This window comes from Eucyclogobius newberryi, unplaced genomic scaffold, assembly GCF_026437365.1.
Source record: "Eucyclogobius newberryi isolate DKJ021-1_F unplaced genomic scaffold, fEucNew1.0.hap1 SCAF_13, whole genome shotgun sequence".
In the NCBI taxonomy this organism is placed as follows: Eukaryota; Metazoa; Chordata; class Actinopteri; order Gobiiformes; family Gobiidae; genus Eucyclogobius; species Eucyclogobius newberryi.
In genome coordinates this window covers 5,462,021-5,473,690 of record NW_027315757.1, presented here as the reverse complement: position 1 = coordinate 5,473,690, position 11,670 = coordinate 5,462,021, and the positions used below count along the sequence as shown (strand labels likewise).

Here is an 11,670-nt window from a genome sequence, read left to right as displayed (position 1 = left end):
TCATGTTAGGATTTTCAGGGTTTCCTATAGTTTCACAATTGTTTATATTAAGTGTGTGTGCCAGGTTTTACAATTTTCAATTTTTTACTTTAATTGATGTATTTATACCTGTTGTACATATAAATAATAGTTTTACACCAATCGAATAGATATTTGTAGAGAAAAGTTGGAAAACCTATAGAAAAATTACAGGAAGTGACATCACACAAGGGACTCTCATTCCAATGTATGATGCGCCTGCATCACTGTGTCAGCTGCATCACTGTGCCTGCCCCGCTGTGCCTGCATCACTGTGCCTGCATCACTGTGCCTGCATCACTGTGCCTGCCCCGTTGTGCCTGCCCCGCTGTGCCTGCCCCACTGTGCCTGCATCACTGTGCCTGCCCCGCTGTGCCTGCTTCACTGTGCCTGCCCCGCTGTGCCTGCATCACTGTGCCTGCATCACTGTGCCTGCATCACTGCGCCTGCATCACTGTGCCTGCATCATTGTGCCTGCCCCGCTGTGCCTGCATCACTGTGCCTGCATCACTGCGCCTGCTTCACTGTGCCTGCCCCGCTGTGCCTGCATCACTGTGACTGCCCCGCTGCACCTGCATCACTGCGCCTGCATCACTGTGCCTGCATCACTGTGCCTGCATCACTGTGCCTGCCCCGCTGCGCCTGCATCACTGCGCCTGCATCACTGTGCCTGCATCACTGTGCCTGCATCACTGTGCCTGCATCACTGTGCCTGCATCACTGCGCCTGCATCACTGTGCCTGGGTCACTGCGCCTGCATCACTGCGCCTGCCCCGCTGCGCCTGCGTTGCTGTTCCCTGAGTTGCTGTTCCCTACTACTCGTCTGCACTCTCACAGAAGAAAATGCAGCATCTTGACGGTGAAGATGATAAAATCCGCTGCTCTCAGGATTTCCGCGCGGCTCTAAGTGGGCGATCTATCACAGACTTATGTAACCTCGCCATACGCACACTCACGCGAAGGTGACGATGATGTGGGAGATAAGGGAGCCACCGGAGGTTCGGGTGCCAAGGCGACAGGCTCTGACAGCCGCGAGAAAGCCAGATTATGGAGCGCAGATATGTCCCGCACACTGTCAGGATTAGGGGGACTGTGGGGAGACACACCACCTCAAAATTACACTAAAATGGGACTAACCCCCTGACAGAACCAGGATTACGGCTGGGATACCTGACTTTTGGATAATAGTGAATTGTGTGTTCCCCCAGAGGATATTATAAAAAAAAGCTTTTTGTGACCAAATCAGACCATTGCATACAAGCATTTTAAAGTAAGAGCCCAAAGCAGCGCTCTGATTGGCTGTGCTTGGGTGGTTCATTGCTGCTTCATTTCTCCATCTGAAAAAAGCTGAAAATGAATGCACATAAATAAGTTTCTGAAAGCAAAAGGACAAGTTAGATTGTCCTTTCTTGCTCGAAACCAGGACTACAACAGGCCCAATCCAGCTCAAGACTAAACTGATTTGGTTTAGTCTCAGTTTGCTTAGTTTAGATTTGGTTTGAATCTGGTTTGGTTTCAAAATAATGCCTAGCCCAGTGGTAAAGCTCAAATGTGCAACAGTCCGGATAAGGCACATTTCGACTGGTCCCCACATTAGTTTATATCTTGGAGCTCTTGGAGCGCCGTCAGGGTTATGGCGGAGTGCGTCTCTATGCTCTAAACCTGGTTCTGGGCCCAAAGGCAGAGCTCTGCTTCATGAGCTACTGACATCACTCAAACATAGCTTTTAAAAAAAAAATAGAATCTATTCATCACAAGGACCTGAAACCTGAAAGTAAAGCCTGGACTAGATCAGGCTCAATCTAGGATGAAAGAGTAAACGTATGCTTGGTTTGGCCCTGGTAGTGGTCTAGATTTGGGATTTGTTGGGTCTTATTTTGTGTACTAATTATATTATTTATCTTATTTATACTACTTCTTCTTCTATTACTTCTTAACAGTCGCTCCTATCTGCTACATTTCTATTAGAGAGAGTATTAAATATTTTCTGGTACAGTAAAATGATTGATATCATATTTCATTAGACCATATTGTTCATCATAATGTGCTGCTGGACTGATACAGGCCAGTGGGAATTTCAAAGCACAATATCATTTGTTGCATTATTTATAATAAAACTTTAATAAAATATGAATGAAACATGATATATGAGCTTTACATACCTACTGTTTATGAATATTTATGGTTCAGAGCAATGCCCTGTTTAAATGTCTGTTTTGGTTATGTTCATATTTGTGTGGAATCCAGGTCTGACCCAAGACTGAACCAACCAGGATCTGACCCAGGACCGGACATAAACAAGAAACAGCAAAATAAAAATAAATAGGAGTCACAGGGACTGAGCAAACTAATCCTATGGAAAATGTGTTTTGTAAAAAATATTCTCTTTGTTATTTTGGACATAATTATCATGGGAATTTACTTTGCAGAAGAACATTGTAAAACAAAATCCCTTCAGGGTGGAGAGCAGAGCTTTAAAAACTTTAAACTTCATTACAAATGTTTATTGTGAATACGGACACAATAATATACAACATATACCTGTGTTTAACTTGTATTCACTGTACCAAATAGTATATCTGAATCATTCTTGTAGCCACAGCGGCCATCTCAGCCTTCATTTCTCCTGCATTTGAGAACATTTGTTTGGTTTCATGTGTCTCTTTTTAATGGTAAAAAGTCACATGTCTCTTCAGGGCTTCCGTAGACCTTCTCTTTCTTCAGATTGTGGGAGTGTGTGGAGTTAATCCTGCTACCTAACACCAGGTGTCGCTAAGAAGACATAACACAAAATAAATTACCTCCTCTTAAGTTATGTAGTGATGTACTTTTGTCCTGCTTAAAATTACTTAAAATAAAAAAACAGACCAACACATACACACACACACACACACACACACACAATGTTGTGTGTGTTGATTTATACAAAATACAACATACCTGGAGGTTGGAGGTTCTTCTTCTTCAGTGGTAGTGTTTTTATTGTTACATATGGTTGTTTTGACGTTTTGTGACATGTAATTTTGCTTTTCATTTTGGTTTACCAGGACTATGCTATTTCTTTTGTTCTCAGCATGAAAAATTAAGGCTGAGGTTAAAAACTAAACGACAAAAGAGAACAAACATAAATGCACATACATAAATTGCTTATTAGGTTGTATATTATAAAATTATACTTAAAGGTTGAATGGACGATTTTTTTTGGCACAAGTCTTATTTCCTTGTGGTGTGGACTGCCGATTAGTCCTGCCACGTATCAATCATAAAACGCACCTACCGCTCACCTGCAGCCGCGTCAGGCTCGTCCCCACGTTTCCGCGTGTCTAAGCGCATGGATCTATCATAATATAGTTCCCTCAGTGTACGGGACAAAATGAAGACGGAGAAAGACAGTTCGAGCTGACGCAGAAGTGGACGGAAATCTACGGGAGACGAGAGATGCGACGCGATCCGTTGCGCTAATAAACAAACGCACGTGTGTGTTGTATCGGTCCACACGGGGGAGTGCGCATGCGCACTTCCGCCTGCGTTCTCAAATCGCCGAAAAATCGTCCATTGCGCCTTTAATTGAAAACTTCCAAAATAGCTTCTTCTTTTCCATGGCACAGCTATAAAATATAATATAAAAGTATTTCAACCTGCAAAATTTGTAAAATTAATAATACAAAACAACTATATATATAATCTTCAAAATAATTAATACATTTCCACAGGAGGCCCTGATTAACTCTAGAAGAAGCACTGTTTCTGAAAAAAATATCCAAAGTGATAATCTACATTGATCCAACTTGAACAAGATCATTTTTTAGGGATTTGGTGAAAAACCATGTCATATTAGACTTTGAACTGAAAAAAACACATTTTAAAGCTGTAAAAATAATTGAAGAAGAAACATTTTTCATTTTAGTTGAGATAAACCAGGTTTAGCTGTATCTTGGCAGTTTTTAGGTAATATTTTGAGGCCCTTCACCCGTTTAAAGATATTAAATGTTGGTTTGAATTGATAACTGCCATGGAATGGATAGGTCTTTTATAAGTTATTTTGTGTCTCTGTTTTTGTTTTCAAGAAATGTATTGGCAACTTGAGGCAGAAGTGAAGTGGAACTTAGTGTGATCAAATTATGGTGGTTTTGCCCAGATAATTTGTGTGTAATATCAAAGTTCAGTTCAAATAGATGAATACATTTACAAATGGGCTCTATAGTATCTGTGTATTATAAGGGATATGAAAGACACTTTTTTGATGCACTTGCATTTTTGATAAGGAGAAGCAAACTAACTGACATTTCTACTGTAGAAATTTTAAATGATTAAAACCATTTGCAGATACATATTAATCTTTGAAAATGTTTTATGATCTACTCCGTTCTGGAATTTTAAAATGCTGATGACAAGAGCATTTTGAAGGAGATGTGATATAATCCATTACTTTGATGAGCTTTTAACCGGTTTCTTTTTTCAGTAGTTTACTCAAAGTTGTATTTGGATTCATTCCTGCATGTTTGAGTAATCATGTATTGTATGTATGTATTTCTCAGAAACTCCTATTTTCACCTACCCACTATCCCCGCCCACATCCCTGTACTTAGTTGTGATTAGTTGAAAAATGTAAACTCTGAGTGACACATGTAGGATTCTAAAATGTAACTTAGTCACTTTGAAAAAAAATAAAACATTTAAATGACAATCTGCTGTTTGTCACAGTGAAATGTCCCTATGAAGAGGCGGGGCTTAGCAGTTTTGAACAGGAAGTCAATGTACCTTTTTCTGTTACTTAGCTTTTTCAGATCAATGTCGTGGTTTACAATGAACAAATTATAAAATGATGATCAATGTTGACTTTCCAAACTGAAAACCTGCAAGAAGCATAACTCCAGGCTTGTTTGTAAATGCTCTTCATCTGTATCTGCTCCTGCACTTCACTGCCTCTCTCTGCAGTTCACGACACTTGATAACATTATGTGCCCAATACAACGAAGGCAGTATGTTTATTACATCACCAGAGCACGGATAATGCAGGGGGAAAGCTGCTCTCTCTCTTTCCCACAGCTCTCACGTGCGCGCGCACCGTCCCACTCGCGCACGCGCCTGTCAAGCTGCTCCTCCACTCATCCTGTAATGGCTGCCACTGCTCATTGTTCACATCCTGCTTTGTCTCCAGCGCCATTTTGACTCGGCAGCAGCGGGAGGAGGAGGAGGAGGAGGAGGAAGAGCTGCTTAGCCCAGACGTGCCACACATGGCACTGCACGGCTCTGCTCAGCACACATACACACTATATATTCTAAAACACCGTTATATTGTGTTGATAATGTGATAACGAGTCAGTATTAGAGCTGCACAATATATCGTAAAAGTATCGATATCACAATATTGGCTGATGCAATAATCGTCGCAGAAAAGTACAAATAAAGCGAGACTTAATTCAACAAATGGTCTATTTAGACTGATTCAGGCATTCAGGCTCTAGTCTAAATCTAACTCCTTAAGTAGTTATAGCCTGAATAATTTTAAATAAACAATTTGTTCAATGCAAATTAAGTTTGTATTCCATGCTTTAATGCGGTTCACGGTTTATGTATTATGAGGTGACTCATATATAGTCACCGTAATAACACCAACGTTCTGTTTTTTTAATAGAAAACAAAATTACATGAAAAGACGGATTTAGAAAAATAAAATCCTTAAATCTCAAATTAGCCTCGATTTAATGGCGTCATTAAGGTTAAATTGAAGCATGAGTATTTTTACTTTCAGCCTATTATTATATTATTGTCTCAAAAAATGCACATTACAAATATTGCAATAATATTGATATCAGATATTTTCTGATAAAATAACGTGTAAATATACTTATATAAGTATGTACTTATAAATATACGTAAATAGCCACGGTCTGTTGAGGTGCGTACGTTGTTGTCGTGCGTAATCTGTGCGTAAAAACACACTCGTTATTTTCTCCCTGAAAGTGTAAAAAGGGGGATCCAGAACATTTTACAAAATTCTCACACCTCTATAGAATATTCTTACTAATATCTATACAATATGATTTACTTTACAACAAATGCTTGAATTAGCTACACTAAATGTATCTAAATGCGTCAGTTGCAAATTACCTTGAGGAAAAACTTAATAATTAAAAAAATAAATAATAATAATAAAATTAATTAATTAAACATTTTTAACTCAAATTAAAATCAACCAAAATAAAATGCAGATGTGTTGAGCACCATAAATGGCATTTAGATAAATAAAAAACTCCTTGGGCCACGTGATATATGTTTGTGTTTTATTATTCTTTTTCTTCTTCCACTATGAAAATATATGTACAATAAATAATTTTGCTTTTCACTATTAAAGGATCTGAATAAATAAAGAAAGAGGAGGTCGTGAGCAGGCCCTGTCCCGGTCCCGTCCCGTTCCTGTCCCGTTCCTCTCCCGTCCTGCTCCGCTCTTCGCCACACTCCGCTGTTCCTGAGAAGTATCCGTAAGCTGCACGTGGACGCTAGACTAGTAAAATCTCCACAACAAAAAGGAAAAGTCTAAAATAAACCAGAGAATGAATTACCAGAATTCCACGAGGGTGGAGGTGTGAAATCAAACTGTTCCGACAGTGTTGACATTTAAAGTTATTTTAAAACTAAAAAACATGAAAAAAGGAAAAAAGAACATTATTTAGTTTAGAGGAATGTTGGCCAACTCGTCCTGTCCCGTGCGCGTCCGTGCGCGTGTGCTCGTCAGAAATTGAGGTGCTGTAAGTCTATGGTGCACAGTGTGCGTGTGAACAGGTCAAAGTCCTCTTCCGAAAAGTCCACGGGACTGTCCAGAGAGCTTTGTAGACCCGGAGACAGACACGCGTCCCCGGACAAAAAGGCCAAGTCCGGCAGCACCGAGGAGGACGACGAGGAGCCCGAGGAGGCAGCAGCAGCAACAGTAGCAGCAGCAGCAGCAGCAGCAGCAGCAGCAGCAGTGGAGTTCGAGGTGCTGTCTGCGGGCAGGAGCGAGCTGTTCCCGGGCAGAAGAGCAGAGCTCTCCCCAGGCAGATTGCTGTCCGTGGGCAGGAGAGTGCGGTCCGCGGGAAGAAGGGCAGAGCTGTCCGTGAGGTTTTCAGTAGCTGCAGGCAGCGGCTGTGGGCGGTCAGCTGCAGCCAGGCTCTGACGGCCCTCCTCAGGCGTGGGCTGAGCTTTGTCCGCGCTGTCAGAGACGTAGGCGGCGGCAGAAGATGGATTGCTGTTCCCGCTCAGCTCCGCGTCTGACTCGGCCGTGCCTGCCGCTTCGAGCGGCTGGCTGGAGTACGGCGAGGAGGCGTCAGCTCCTTCCAGTGGCTCAAACCCCGTGGCCTCCCCCGCCTCCGGGCCTCCCCCGCTGCCGCTGCCGTCCCTGTGGTGCGTGGTCTGCCGCTTGTGTTTCATGCGCCTGTTCTGGAACCAGACCTTCACCTGGCGCTCCGTCAGGTCCAATAGAGCCGCGATCTCGACCCGCCGCGGCCGACACAAATACTTGTTAAAATGGAACTCTTTCTCCAGCTCCAGCAGCTGCGTGTTGGTGTAGGCGGTGCGGAGCCTCCTGGAGCCGGCGCCCGCTCCGTCCAGCCCCGCCTGGCCCAGGTCTAAAGAACACAACAAATTCAGCACACGTTAATTTGAGCTCGGAAACTCTCCGCTTGATTCCAACAGTTGTTTGTCTTTTATGGAGTTCTCTCAATGAAGGTCTGTGCTGTAATAAAGCAGCAGGCCTCATGCGCTCAGAACGCCTCACATTACAGTGCAGCATAAATGTATTTGTGCAGAAAAACAAAGTGCAAATAAAGACGGATGACGCTGGTGTCAGAGTGCGTCCTGGAGCAGGCTGTGCGCTTCACGACACACGCACACGCACACGCACACACACACACACACACACACGCACACGCACACACACACACACACCCACACACTAACGCACACTAACACACACGCTAGACACACTAGAGCTGAATAAATAAATCAGAGCTGAGGGAGGAAATGTGCAGAGAAATGTGGGAATGAACTGTGGTGCTGAATGTCACCAACTACAGCCTGCTTTTGTGAATGGATCAGAGAGGCCGACATGAACAGTGGGTGGGATTTTTAGCACCACCAAAAATGTAAAATGACACTAGAATGCTGGGTGTTGTGCACATGGATGTAGAAGCAAGCCGGGGCTGGTGCAGTGCGCGCAGGCTGGTTCTCCTCCTGGTGCAGGGCCTGTTCTACCCAACCCCCACTTTGTCCACATCTTCTCTCTTTTCCTCCCCATTATACTCCCTTCAACCATCCAATATGGCTACCATCTCCAGTTGTGTTATGAATATATAATAGGGGCTGCTGCTGATGATACCAGAGCAGACAGAGGGGGTAAAACACGCTTCCAAAGCCTTTTACGCACAGCCAACAGCCTATTTCCACTTGAATTTCGATGGCAATCAATCCAGTTTGTGTTGATTGGGTTATGATATAATTATTAATGATTGCTAATGAACGTGGGGGCAGGATGGGTGATGTGGAGAGACTAGGGCACGCATTGCAGCACAGTGTAAAAGCAGCAAGCATCAACGCACCTTAGCAAACGTAACTCGAGGATGTGAACAGACACTGGCCTACAAAAACCTTTACTAAACAGTGTGGTGATATACCGACCTGTGGGGGAGTCCATGGCCGCGGAAGAGTACCCAGAGGCGCTGGTGGGCGACGGGGAGCATGACGCGGGGGGTACGATGGCTCCTGCACCATTGGAACCAACGATGCCACCGCCGATGCAGCCGCTGCTGCTTCCAGGCTTAGGGCACTTCTTGGATGACTTCTTCTCCTTCATCCATGGGAACTCGGCCAGGGTGACGGTGGCAGCACCCGGGTTAGGGGCCTGTCCTCCGGCATGCTGCTGCTGCTGCTGGTGGATGCTCTGGAGGCTCTGGAGGCCATTGCTCGCTGCGGTAGTGCTGATGTTAGTCCTCCGGTTGTGCTGCTGCTGCTGCTGCTGCTGCTGCTGCTGCTGGCTCCTCGCTGGCGGTCTCGGCTGGCTGCCTGCGCACGGGCTGAGACTGGGGATGGTGTGCTCGAAGGGAGGCGGAATTACTGTCGACTCCTTGATTGATGAAGTTTGAAATGACTCCAGGACGGCAGGGAAGGTCGTCAGGCACTCTGCTAGGGACGGCTGGCTGTTGATAAAACCGATCTCCCTCTCGAATTCAAAATTCATAGCTCCCCCTCAGTCCGGACCGGTTCTCCCACGGACGAAGACCCCCCGAACAATCCCTGCTGCCCCGAAAAATCAAAAACAAAACACATCCACACGGGCAGCCTCCCCCAGTGCGCGCAATATGGCTTTCCAAACAAAAAAACACACGTGCACAGCAACGCGCCCTCACCGCAAAGAAAAAAAACAGCGTAATCGGTGCCTATATGTAAAATAATTGTGTATATTGGTGATATTACAAGCGTATGGGGACCGGGGAAGGCTAAACTGAACAACTACGGGGCGAAATTGCAGCCAATTCCTGGTCATGTGACGCGCGGGAACCAATGGTTGCGCTGGGGCCTGCGTGGAGGAGAGTGGGAAGATGAAGATTCTTCTGAAAAGCCATGCAAAGCTCGGTGACACGATTGCGCCGCTATTGTTGTGCGTCGTTCCAGGGGGTAACAAACGTGTGGGGTGCAACCGGGGATGGAGGCTGGTGCCCGGTCGCCATGTGCGCAGTGTAGGCGGCGGGGGAACAGCACAGGCACCTCTCAGTCTTAGCTTTTTACGCACCAAACAATAGAGCAGCATCACCCGGGACGTTTGTGATGATGTAATGATGGCTCAAACATTCGGTGACCGTGCGCTACCGTTTGCAATATGGCTCCGTACTGTCAAAGCAATCAAAAGTAGGATGCTTGTGTATGCTGTAGAAAGTACTTTGGGGCGCAGGAAAGACAGGATAAGTACTTTAGTTTGAATTCACTGAGAGAGCAGGCGGCAGGTCGTGCGTAAGTGCTATATTTCCATTTCTTACCAGCTATAAAGAAGGAGTAGAGTTATGGGAATGACTAGCGTATTGACGAATTCATTAAGAGTCAGCTTTTAATACACACAACTTGGGGGAATAAAGCAATCGATTCTGATTGAAACTTGGGTTAAGATGTAAAACAGTTTTGATCATTCAGTTGAATGTAGAACATTTGGAGAAGAAGTTGTGTGTAGTGATAATAACTTTGAATCATTTTAAGTAGTTTGGAGATCCAATGGGAAATATTGCCAAAATAATAGACTTGTCCTTGTAAATATTGATCTCCTGTTCTGTTTTAATGTGAAAACGTCAACATATTTTTATTATTTTAGCAAGTTTGAATGACGGATATGAAATGGTATATGAATAATAGACTTTTATTTATTGTTGTTGAGATTCTGTATAGTTTTCATGCGTACACGAGTACATTTTTAATAATTTTAAGGTGTTTGGATATCAACTTGGAACTGTTATGATCTACTTTCCTTATTAGTGTTGGCTTTCTGTTTGGCTTTTATGGCTATTTTGGCACAATGGATTTTTTTTTTTATTTTTTTATGACAATTTCTTATTATTTTTCGTATTCAAGCTTTCTGTTAATGATTTTGATATAAGTCTTATTACAAAACCGCATTTATTGTTGGCATAGATTGGCACAGATTATAAACAAATATTTATATTAGGATGAGCAAATAAATTATAAAGAATAACTCGGGTTTAGTATGGATTATTGGCTTGGAGATCACTAAACCTGAAACATTCTTAATAAAATCTTTGTTCAACATGAGTTAAATCTTTGTTCACGCTGTTTAAAGCATGGAAGTCATAAAGCGTTGCCCTGATTGTGGACTTCCTTTGGCCTTATCAGCAATTTGCAGCTAGAAGTTATTTGTGCTCTGAACCTGACTCCCCTTGCTCTCTATCTAACCAGTGTTTGACTTTTGCGCGCTGTTGTTAGAATGCCCATGTAACCATCATCACCGCGCTCCAACAACGCGTGTTCCCCGGGTTCACTGCCAGGTCGTCCTCCTCCAAACCCGCCTCACTCCTGTTTCTTCTCAGCACTGTAATAATAAGGCAAGTTGGAGAGAGTGTGAGAGATCTCCTCGCCTCGCCGCGGGTACACGACTTTCGCGGTGGAGGTGCGGTGGATATTTTTGGGGGAGTAGGAGTGGGAAGAGAAGAGAAGAACGCGAGCGGTGATCAATCTTTCCCTCCCCGCGCACAGACTGACAGCGGCAGCCCCTTACCCAAAATAACGAGCCCCTTATAGTCGGCTGACTCCCCAATGCTGTGTTATCTCTCTCACACTCCAGAATAAAGTTCAGGACGAAAACGCTTTTACGCACAAACTTTTAAACATCAATCTTCTAAACTTTTGCACGTTAATGTCTTTTTCTAAATGATTTGAGCATCCTTTTTCTAAAGTTTGGTTCATTGTTTGGAGACTGAGAAGCAGAAATGGGCGTGGGAGTGAGTGGGTGCTTTTTGGAGAAGTGAAAAGGCGCAAAAAAGGAAAACAAAAAAACGCGTAGGCCGTAACTTATAAAAAGTTCCAAAAAGTGGGCACGGAAAACACAAGCTGCTCATTTTTCACCAAACCCGGACGCGTTAACATGCAAGAAAACACGTCTGAAAGTTAGTTTAT

The 11,670-nt window shown here is 43.8% G+C and overlaps 1 protein-coding gene across 1 annotated transcript; it reads right to left on the bottom strand.

Moving 5' to 3' along the window:
- Positions 1–6,284: 6,284 nt before the first annotated feature.
- On the bottom strand, positions 6,285–10,150 carry hoxb2a (homeobox B2a). Its single transcript, XM_072442389.1, has 2 exons — positions 8,674–10,150; positions 6,285–7,625 (listed from the first exon to the last, which is right to left on the bottom strand). Exons 1-2 carry the CDS (start codon positions 9,230–9,232, stop codon positions 6,754–6,756), a joined length of 1,431 nt encoding a protein of 476 aa, XP_072298490.1. The 5' UTR covers positions 9,233–10,150; the 3' UTR covers positions 6,285–6,753.
- Positions 10,151–11,670: the final 1,520 nt, after the last annotated feature.